The sequence below is a fragment of the Schistocerca piceifrons genome, chromosome 1 (assembly GCF_021461385.2).
Source record: "Schistocerca piceifrons isolate TAMUIC-IGC-003096 chromosome 1, iqSchPice1.1, whole genome shotgun sequence".
Classification (NCBI taxonomy): domain Eukaryota; kingdom Metazoa; phylum Arthropoda; class Insecta; order Orthoptera; family Acrididae; genus Schistocerca; species Schistocerca piceifrons.
The window spans coordinates 463,277,801-463,289,931 of record NC_060138.1 but is presented as its reverse complement, the minus strand read 5'-3'; the positions used below and the strand labels follow the sequence as shown (position 1 = coordinate 463,289,931).

At 37.3% G+C, this 12,131-nt stretch overlaps 1 protein-coding gene across 2 annotated transcripts in view; it reads right to left on the bottom strand.

Annotated features, from left to right (window-relative positions):
* Positions 1-12,131, bottom strand: part of LOC124794057 (serine/threonine-protein kinase par-1) — a 381,725-nt gene that overhangs the window by 67,379 nt on the left and 302,215 nt on the right. The window contains exon 20 of one of the 2 annotated variants that reach the window (XM_047258068.1): positions 5,327-5,411. In XM_047258068.1, the coding sequence (XP_047114024.1) occupies positions 5,338-5,411 (74 nt within the window). In that variant the 3' untranslated portion in view covers positions 5,327-5,337. Of the gene's footprint in view, positions 1-2,667; positions 3,398-5,326; positions 5,412-12,131 lie in introns of those variants that run through there. The other variant, XM_047258069.1, reaches the window with a different exon arrangement.

Sequence of the window (12,131 nt, the reverse complement as noted above, 5' to 3'; positions counted from 1 at the left end):
AAACTTTTTCTATTTCTTACTACTACATCCCCTATGAGTGTTTTCCCAAAGTCTCAAAACTTTATAAATTATGTCCCTAATTTTTCCTAATTTGCCTGGGGTAGTTAGTAGACCACCTGCCCCAAAAGGTGAAGATCCTTGGTCTGAGTCCCAATCACACACACATTATTATTCTGCCAGGCAGTTTCAAGTCTCTGTGCACTAAGCTGCACAGTCAAAATTCATCAGATATTTCATATGCCTTGTCCCAGTCTCCACATACCCACTGTTCAGCCACAAAGGAGCACTCCTCTTGAGATGACTAGGTACCATCCAAGACTGGAACAACTGAATTGTCTTCTCCACCAGGTTTTTGAATACCTCTCATCATGCCTGAAAATGAGTAATTTCCTCCACACCCCATTCAAAGTTGTAAACAGCCTCTCACCCAACCTAAGCAGTGTACTTGTCCACCCCTACCCTTTGCCCCACAGGCTCATATCCCCACAGCAAATCTAGATGCAAGACATGTCACACACATCCTCCTACTATCAACTACTCCAGTCCTGACACAGGCATCTCCTACCCCATCAAAGACAGAGTCCTTATGAAAGGAACCATTTGATCTACCAAATTTGCTGCAAACAAAATGACACATCCTGTATGGGTAAAACAATAACAAGCTGTCTGCCATACGAATAGCCACTGCCAAACAGTAGCTATCAGACAGTTGGACCACTCAGCCCTTGGGCATGCTGCCAAACATGATGTGCTTCACTTCAATGGCTGCTTCACAGCCTATACCATCTGGAGCTTCCTACAAACACCAGCTTTTCTAAATTTCAGGGATAGGAGCTCTCACTGCAACATATCCTTCATTTCAGTAACATCCCTGGTCTCAACTTTCACCGGTATCCGTCCTTCATCTGCCTATCCCCTTCCCTGCTCTCACTCCAGCACTGCACATACCTTCTATCCCATTGATGCGCCAACACAGTCCTTTCCCATTCTCTACCTCTCCCCTCCCCACCTGCCCCCTACCAGAACAGCCTCCTCATGCTAAACAAGCAGCCTTATTCTGCCACCATTACACCCCTGCATACTCACACTCGTAGCACTAGTGTCTTCCCCCCCCCCCCCCCCCCCCACCGAACTCCTACCCTGCTATCTTCCTCCCTCCCCAGCCCACACATCATCTTCCATACCCTCACTACCCATCCCATCTAGATTGCTACTCATATAAGATGAAGGTGCAGTTGGTGCTTAGCACCTGGAGATGACAGTTGCCATGTGTGTGTGTGTGATTTGTGCTTGTGTGAATTTTCTACTTCTGACGAAGGACATAGTCCAAATGCTCACCATTTGTAGCATTCTTTTTCATTGTAGCGTCTGTGAATCACGCCTTCTCTATGTAGCAAGTAGCAATCTATCATTATTGTTGTGGTTTTTATACTGGAGTTATTAATTTCTATCAGCACACATTTCACAGCAAATGACAATTATTAGTTTTACTTACAGCTGCAAGTAAGCATCCAATTCTAAAACACAGTGCTGGGATAAAAACAGGTGGTGGTGGGGGAGAAGTATTAGTCTTCATATTCAATGCGTATTTCATAGTTAAGGACACTTTCTACTACACCAAAAAGCAAAATTTTGTAACATATATCATGTAAATTCCTGCTGAAATATAACAGAACCAATAAACTTCAATGTAAATTACAAGTGAACAACTTTACAGTCCATTCATAGGATATGAAAAGGAGTACTACGGATGACAGTTGTTCATTATCAAACATCTAAATACCACTACTGAAAGTGAAACAAAATTGTGTGTATGATTGTTCACATTTTGGTTGGTAACAAAGTACTTTAAGTATGGCATCAAAGCAGTAATAAGTTCATACAGAACTGCGGGTTTTCACAGAATAATGATTGCTTTGTGTTACAGAATAAGAATGTAAACAGATAAAGGAAAATGAGTATACATATAAGATTAAACATTATTCATTAGGTATGAAAGCATAGTTGCCTGGCAAAAACATGAAATTTATACAGTGGGAAAGATGATAGACAAAATGACATTATGAACTATATATGAAAATGGAAGTACAAACAAATGTTCTTTAAGAAGAAACAGTGACTGTGTAACTTTTTCCTTTCCAGTGGGTATTTATATGAACTGCAATGATTAATTATTTTAAAACACACTATAAAAATATACTTTTTAAATACATGGTTTCGAGGTGAAACAAGAGCAAAAAAGGCATATTTTAATATAACTTTTCATAAAAAATAATTACATATTTGATGTTAATCTCTTTAGTACACTATATGTGCAGCTGCAGTATTTTTTGTCACAGTCGATTTCCCTAGTACTGTCACACAATTAGATAGCTGCTAACAAAACTAAACAGTCTGTAATGCCAATTAATAACAAAAATTATAATTTACTCACTGTAGAAATTACTCATCAACATATCAAATTTAAAAATGCCATTTATAATATTATGGCAAGAAAAAAGAAGTTCATAAACATGTCCTGGTTAAGATTCATTTCTTTCAAAGTGTCTAAATCTCCAAAAACAAATGGAGGATTTTCTTGTCCTCATGTAATAGAAAACCTACTCAAACTCATTTTTATATCACACATTTACACAATACACTAAAAATGCTATTGTAGAACAGGAGTGCACCTGACACATCACTTTAATGCTTGGCAACAGGTTTATAATACTATGGAAGTGTTTGATAATAGCTACTAATTCCTTATATAATTTGCATGAGTGTACTAATTAAAGTTTCTATAATTCTATCTACAGTCTGTATTTATTATAAAAGGCAACGCCCTAATACTGACAAACATTTTTTTTTCTTTTTGCCTTAAAAAGTGCCCCCAACAGTGGCACAGTTTGGCTTTTAGGTTTTTGCACACCAGTAAAAGTTGAATAAGACTTTCGAACTGCTACTAACCTGTAACAGTCTCCAAGGCTAAATAACATACCTGCTGGGGTCTCTTTGGCACTGTCCATACAGACTCATATAATTTCATCAACAACATAAATAATTATTTTAAAAATGTGTTATTTTAAACACACATTTCACTTCAAAACATTTAACAATGACAAATTTGTAACTGCAACACACATTTTATAGCAGACAACATCTACGTTATACTTAATATCACAGGCATGTTATTTGTATCTCTCTCATTACAGTGTTAATAATCTGCAACGCACAACAAACATTTTTTTTTTACAAAAATCTCTAATTAGTGTTTTTTTAACTGTTAACAATACACACACAACATTAATAACATGTATCATCACAGAATCTCTAGTTCTGCTTTCACACTGGGTATGGGTAAGTGTAATGACAATGGTCTACTTCAAAACAATAGGCACCTCATAGACAGCAGGCTCTGAAACACAAGAAAACATTCTACTGTTAGTCAGTAAGAACATGCTGTTAATGAGAACGCTTTTCAACATAAATTTACTTGTGGCAAAATACAAACACTTATTGATGCATAAGCTGGATGTGCTCACCAAGTCTGCTGGCTGTGGTTACCCACTTTATCAATCCTGTTCCTAGCAATTACCTATTTCATATACGTAGCTAGTGGCTTATTGAAAAGTTATAGCTGACATAGGCTTCAAACAGTCCCAGTCTAAGTTTCATTCAGATAGCACCTGTCTTTAGACACACAGCTCACATAATACATGGCACCTAACTTGTCATGGCAAGATAAAATCTAAGTAACACATACTTCAGTGGAACAGGTCTCAAAAGGTGTCTGGAATAGATCATAAATCAATTTTGCTGTTTTCAGTCATACAGATCCTGAAGTAAGCCACAAATGCAAACTGCTCCTGCACAAGTATTTTGATACAACAATGTGTTCCATGAATACGATCCAGAAGAAAACTTTTATGGCGACCGCTGAAAATATCTTTGATAAAGACAGCAGTCTATAGCTTTTTGGATATTCTATGACCAAATAAACAGACGTGAATATTGGCATCCATGTACAGTCAGTAAGTTTATTTGAAACAACTTTAACTGTTTGTACATGATGCATATTATAATACTCACTTTGTTATAATTATTTTACACACATGGTGGGCTTACAAAAATCAATGAACCTCATTTCTCCTAAATATTTGCATTATCCAATTACCAACAATGTTTCTGTCTACTCATCTGCTATGAGAAAATTATGAAGTTGGTTTTATATGATGATCATCAATATTTTCGCAAATAAAAATAAAAAATAATTTTTTTAATGTATGCATTTACCTGCTCATAGAGTAACAGCCATAGTTTATTATTTTACAATCATCATCAACTTGATTACAGTTGAATTTATGATTCTTACAGCTCTCAAGCATCAAGCAAACCAAGCATAAAAAAAGAAACTACAGTTCCTTGCTTTAGAAGAGTCTGCATTATAGCAATGTTCAAAAAAGGAGACTTTAAGATACATAATGGTTATGGAATGCGAATTATTTTGACAATAAATGTTATATAAAGGCAAGAAGTTCTAAAGTGAGAAACAAATTAAATACAGTATTTCATCTATTCAGTAGTTCTTTAATACTACAAATGGAACATCTCCCAACTTTGACTATTTGATGCAACAAAAGTTCAATACCTCTTATTTCACCTTGTGCCTCTTTGAATTGTCATACAAAGTCACTGATAACTTAATTTTTTTTCCTTTTTTATCCTTAATGAAAGCATATTTCTGTACGAGTGCAATTGCACTGAAGGGAATTTTATTTTAGTTAGGACAGAAGTATCAAATTAAAACACATCACTCATTTCACAAAATGTTTCATCCACCATTCCTGTAATTAATTGCACTCCACACTAACCATTGTCTTGTCAGTGATGTTAGCCATGCAAATACACCTGCTAGTTATGTGGGAACAGTATGTGCATTTTACCCGAGCTTCTAACACTGTAATAAGATTTTTCACAATTAAAGTCAAAAAGACAAAGAAAACTGAAAATTATTATTGTAATTGACAGGTTGTAAGAAGCAAGGTGTATTTTAAAATTCTGATAAGAAAATTTAAAATCTCTTCTTGGAGTTAATCTTTATGTGTCTTACAAATATAGAGGGCTGTATTTGTGAGTTCCTGGGGGAAAAAGAAAAAAAATATCTTCTAATTTACATGTGTGAAATAACCATCACAGAAGGAAGCCACTACAAAAGGGTAAAATTTAGTAAACACATTAATTATGGGCAGATTAGTGACAGTGCCTTGTGCAACTAAACATGTCATGTGTGATCAGTGCTAGTTATTGCTACATTAGCAGCCGCAAGAAAGTGACTAGTACATACACTCATACAGACTAATGTGTAGCAGTTGTGCTGAGTCCGGCTCGAACTCTGCCCGCAGGGACATGCACGGTCACACGCACGCTTGCTGCGAACAACACCGACATTCACATCAGTGTGCACGTGCGTGTACTGCAGTGTGTATGAGTGCATAAAGACAGACTGAGAAGCTAAAGAAAATTAAAGCTGCTTGCCAGATATTTTTGCCAGAGAATTAACATGGGAGACAGTGTTTCACACTTTTTCATTATTCTTGAAGATATGAACATTGTTGAACTCTGAACTCCATTACCTTACTTCACATTACACTAGTGTGTAGTACAAAAGTTGTCCTGAAATAAACAATCTGAAAAGACAAATTTTTACAAAATCAGCCCCCTAAACTACTAATTGACAACTTTTTTGGACAAAAGAATATCTAAAACGTGATCATGGATGGTACTGAGACTTGTTGCTACGGCTTCATTTTAAATTTCTTTTTTAGATTTATAGAAAATGGCCAAAAAGTATTTTCCGCAACACAATTTAACACTTGCAGAAGCACTATCAGAAACTGCAACAACAAATAGGTTACAAGTTGTAAACACCAAAATACTACAGTTAAGTTGTGTTAAAATTTAATTATGAGATGTGGTGAGTACCTTTTACTCTCATACCTAAAATGTGCTTTCTCAAACAACAATATGCACAATAAAACTGGGCTATAATATTGTATACAAAAGTGCCGATATTTGTCTACCTCTAAGCAGTGACTCTGGCACACTGTGTGTGCGTGTGCGTGTGCGTGTGCGTGTGTGTGTGAGAGAGAGAGAGAGAGAGAGAGAGAGAGAGAGAGAGAGAGAGAGAGAGAGAGAGAGAGAGAATCATTTTTAGATAGGAGCAAATAATACATACAATTATAAACATAATGAAAGCCTAAATGTACACTATAACTCATGTATGTGATTTTATTCTTAGGTAGCACAACGAAATATGCACCATCCAACATGCAGCAAATTATAATTTCCTTCCTATCATCTTGGGTAAGAGCTCAGAATGTTTACTATCTGCACAAGTTTCAGCACGCTTTCAAAATCATCTAAGGCAGATGACTAAGAATTCTCTCGTGAATTAGGAAGGGGGGCAGGGGTGAGCTTACATTGCATGACACTATCATCTTGTAAGGCTTTTACCTGCCAATTAACAATTTATTCTTCCTTGGTCTAACATGTCATTCAATGATAGTATTTCAGGAGCTGATGGTCGCTCATTTAGCCAACAACATCAGTATTTCAAGGGAATGCAATTATAACTACTTCAAGTAGTTCTTCAGTTGCCTTCTCATGGCTGAGTGAACTGTGCTTGTATTCATCAACATAACAATTCCTTGCCTATAGCATGGATTTAATTCGGCAGTCAAACACAGTGGCTTTCATCCTGGATGGCATTTGTCAGCCTGTCGAACAAGACTGATTAAACTGTAGTACAACAAGAATGGTATGCTGTGAGTGCCATAAACTACTCTCTCACAATGCCTTCAATGCCTAGAGCGCTTTATGCTGATTTGAATAACTGATTGGAAATTTTCTACAGCCATACAGGCACTTTCATGTGCTTCAATTATTGTATACCTCTAATCACATGGTTTCCAGTTGACAAATGATTTTTCCTGTCAAAGATGAGTATGTGTAAAGGGCTGATGCAAACTACTGCCACACAAGGACCCAAATAATAACCAACTGGAGTTTTAGTTTTTCTCAGATTGCTAATAGCCTCCTTTCTCTGCTGTGATACATAAATATGCACTCGACATACTGTTGACTATGTATTGTGTATCAACCCAAACACCCAGATCTCCTTTTAACTGGTCCTGTCCACTGTTCAATGCCTCCTCTATGTAGTAAAAGTGAATGGTAATCTATCCGGATTTGTAGAGATATCAACTGGACATTGCATTAAGTGTGAGTCTATGACTGTGGTAGAAATAGGTAGTACTCTCCTTGAATGAAGACTGGAAACAGTGCTCACTCTGTACACCTCTTTCATTAGGTCTTATTTGCAAAGTGCAGACAGTACTCTCAGAATTTTCAAATAACTGGGACCAAACAAACACTTTTTTTATAAAACTGCAACATGTGAGGTAGGACAGGAAGGTCAGCTTGGAGACTAGTATGGATTTTTTTTTTTTTTTTTTTTTTTTTTGGGGAGGGGGGGAGGGGGGGGGATGAAATGAAGGTCTCAAACAAACTACTCCTTGCCAATTAATTAAAAAGGAACACTGTTACAGCATGAAGCGTATATCTGCCAAAGAATTTTCGTGGTAACCTCGATGCTGTATCTAATTAATAAGGCTGTTAATATCATAATGAACTTCTGGAAGTTGTGCACTATACTTTTTTAGTCTGTATCTTGTATTTATTTTTCATGTGAGCTAAGGAAAATATGCTTTCTCATGTGTTTCATAATTTTTTTTTAATGCTACAGTAGAATCATTCTCTAGTAAAGATTTCCAAACATTAGCAATATTTTGCTCCTTTAAAATTCATTTTACATCTCCAACTGTAAACACATTGATGAAACGTTCCTGATCAGCAGTAGTCAGCTGTCACAATTCACTCAAATCAATAAAAAGTGCATGCTGAATACATACAGTCTTTAGACAAGCCAAATTCTGGAAAATGTTCTTTAAAACTCTCCCATAAAGAGTTAAATGCAGTGGAAAATGTCGAGTAATGTGAGCTAGCATTAACACCATCATTTTCTTAGAAAATGGGCTATAGCTCTGAGTTGGCAAATGTGGTATCCATAGTTCTATTTATCATTACCTCAATTTTGTCTGAAATTTTAAATACTGTAACAGAAACAGCTCCTGACCTGCAATCTAGCTATAGATCCTAAACTTTACAGCCACAATTCTTTCTCACATCACTTTGATTTCACTTCTCAACATTATTTTTTTGGGAAGTGTTGTTCACAATACCGGCAATTCAAACAAAACCTCCAAAGGGATGACAAAGACATACAGGAATTTTACTGCACCGAGAATCGCAAGCTACACTGATCATTAAATGCTATGTGTAGAAACATATCATTTGAGTACAGTTGCTTTAAAACTTCTGTGAGTAAATCCAGCACATTTTAGTATTTAGTAATTCTGCAGCAGACCCTTACAAGGTTTTCATGGATCAACAAAGGTCCAGATACTCCCTGTTAGAACAGCTGATTTAAAGTTATCACAGAGTATTCAAATCATACATACCTTACTCAATATGTAAGGAGCATTTCAACCACAGTGACATTGGTACAGATAGTGGACAAGACAAATGAGGCAACTGAGGTGTGCAGATATTCTGAAGTTGGTTTTGGCAAAATTAGAGGAAATGAAAACAGAACAGTCTGAAAACAATAGTAAAATGGACCGTATAGGCAACTTAGTAATAAGGTTTAAGAAATTAACACACCTTGACAAACCATGTGAAGAAATGACATTGACGCACAAAAAAAAAAAGATTACGAGAAAGGCTGCAGTGGGATTTAGCACCCGGACCTGATGATTGTCTTGAACAATTTTTTCAATATGTTGACAGGGTGGATAAGGCAGTAGAAAGAAGTATGTACCAAAGAAGTATGTACCAAAGAAGTATGTACCATAACAATCGAAATGATAGAGATCACAACGGTAATAACTACGGAAACACAGATAATGGTAACTTCTATCAGGGTCCAAATGTTAATAGATACAGAAATTTTGAACATTAGGAGAACAGGAATAATGAGGATAACCATGGGCAATTTAATAGAAGAAACAATCATAGAGGTGACTACTCAGGAAACGGCAGTCCGCCTCAATGAAGGTCCACAGTTTTGGAGCAAGGAAACAAGTACAGGACCCCCAAATTACACTTGCAATTAGACAACAACAACATTGTTAATAATGTAGCACAGGAGGAACATCAGATTTCTCATCTTGGTTTTGATCAAAAGTTTTGGGATACTATGTTTAATTATAGTGATGTACGTACACTATGCGATCAAAAGTATCCGGACACCCCCAAAAACATGCATTGTTCATACTGGGTGCATTGTGCTGCCACCTACTGCCAGGTACTCCACATCAGCTACCTCAGTGGTCATTAGATGTCGTGAGAGAGCAGAATGGGGCGCTCCGCGGAAGTCAAGGACTTCGAGCATGGTCAGGTGATTGGGTGTCACTTGTGTCATACGCCCGTACAAGAGGTTCCCACACTCCTAAACATCCCTAGGTCCACTGTTTCCGATGTGATAGTGAAGTGGAAACGTGAAGTGAGATGTACAACACAAAAGCGTACAGGCCGACCTTGTCTGTTGACTGACAGACCGCCGACAGTTGAAGAGGGTCGTAATGTGTAATAAGCAGACATCCATCCAGACCATCACACAGGAATTCCAAATTGCATTAGGATCCACTGCAAATTCTAAGACAGTTAGGCAAGAGGCGAGAAAACTTGGATTTCATGGTCGAGCGGCTGCTCATAAGCCACACATCACGCCGGTAAATACCAAATGACCCCTCGCTTGGTGTAAGGAGCCTAAACATTGGGCAGCTGAACAATGGAAAAACATTGTGTGGAGTGACGAATCACGGTACACAATGTGGCCATTTGAAGGCTGGGCATGGGTAAGGTGAACGTCATCTGCCAGCATGTATAGTGCCAAGAGTAAAATTCAGAGCTGGTGGTGTAATGGTGTGGTCATGTTTTTCAAGGAGGGGGCTTGCACCTCTTGTTGTTTTGCATGGCTCTATCACAGCACAGGCCTACATTAATGTTTTAATCGCCTTCTTGCTTCCCACTATTGAAGACCAATTCGGGGATGGCGACTGCATCTTTCAACACATTCAAGCACCTGTTCTGCCTGTGGCAGAGTGGTTACATGACAGTAACATCCCTGTAATGGACTAGCCTGCACAGAGGTATGACCTGAATCCTATAGAACACTTTGGGATATTTTGGAACGCCAACTTCGTGCCAGGCTTCACCAATCAACATCAATACCTCTCCTCAGTGCAGCACTCTATGAAGAATGGGCTGCCATTCCCAAGAAACCTTCCAGCACCTGATTGAACGTGTGCCTCCGAGAGTGGAAGCTGTCATCAAGGCTAAGGGTGGGCCAACACCATATTGGATTCCTGCATTGCCAATGGAGGGCGCCACAAATTTGTAAGTCATTTTCAGCCAGGTGTCCGGAGACTTTTGATCACATGGTGTACTAATCACAAACCAAAATGTATATATGTACTGATTATTTCTCCTCTTGGTCAGAAAACAGTGTTATTGATATATGTAACACAGGTGCTAACTGTATTGGATCTGAACTAGATGGTATTTTTGATGATGTAGATGTGAATGAGAGCTGTGAAATAGCTGAGGTTGGTAAGTATGAGACTGGTAGCTTATTGAAAATGAATGTAGGTGAGGTGTGTGACTTCGATGGATATGAGACCTGTGTTGTCAATTATGTTGTTGATGAAGTGTTTTTGGAGGAGTATTATGATGATGATTATGATGATGATGATGATGATGATGATGATGTTGGTGGTGGTGGTGATGGTGATGATGAGTATCAGGTATTTGTGGAGTTCAAGGATAATGAAATTTCACAGTTATTTGTGAATAAAGATAAGGTACGTGAAGTATGTGATGATGTAAGTGAGAGTCATGGAACACAAGCCCAATCACAGCAGTTTTTCACTGATGTCACACAGAGTAATGATCCAAACAGTAAAGGTGAGTTATCTGTAAGCCTAGAGAATATAGGTGGAAATTTTATAAGTTTGTTTGATGATAACATGGATAAATGTGCATTCTGGAATATTTGGCTGTGGTTAGTCAAAATTTGTATCCAAATTGGTAGAATGAAGTGAAAGAAGATCTAAGTAGGAAGTGTAATTTTGACAGCAGTATATTTTGTGTTCCTTCTGTAATAAGTGATGTTAGTTGTTCTATGGAATTCATTCATTGTGTTCAATCTGTACCTGACAACATGCCTAACCAAAGCAATGTTATGATACCAGTGAAGTTGATAAAACCCTGCAAAAACATGATGAAACTGAAAGTGATCTTTTACGTGAAGTATCTAATAACAGATTAAATGATTCAGATTTTGGATGGCCTTATATTAAGATTAAGATTCACCAGTGGGAAGGGAAATGTTTGACTGATACAAATAGCACAATTTGTGGCATATCTGGACAATTTAGACACACAATCCAATATAGTAAGAATTTTGTGGAAATGTCCATTACATGTGTAAAGATAAGAGGAGCTACTGGTAATCAAAGCAAGTATGTAAAACATCAAGTACTGCTAATGTTTTATATAGAGGACAAGACCTATGGACATGGATGCATAATGGCCCCTAGTCTAGCAGAAAATATACACTATACCTGTAGATTCATAAGACTATGAAATTGTGTTTTGTTTGTCATGAATTTAGTACGTAAGATTATGTATTTTTTTAAAGTTCTGTCTTATCTATTGACCTAGTTAAAATCTACACTGCACTGTATAATTGCGTTCTATGATAGATTTGTGCTTAGAATTTTATATATATTTTGGAAAATGAATAGGGAGAGCATATCTTGTGTGATGTGAAGAAGTTATTGAACAGCATATTTAGTACACAAAACAATGTTTCAGGATTTGATGTGAATGCTAGACAGGAAGTTACCTATGCGTTGAAGCATGTGATAAGAACTCTAGGAAGGAAACTGAAAGATATGGGCGGATCCACTCCCCACACTGCCGTATGGCTGTACCCTGCTGGACCAGTCGACTTAAAAGAGATCATA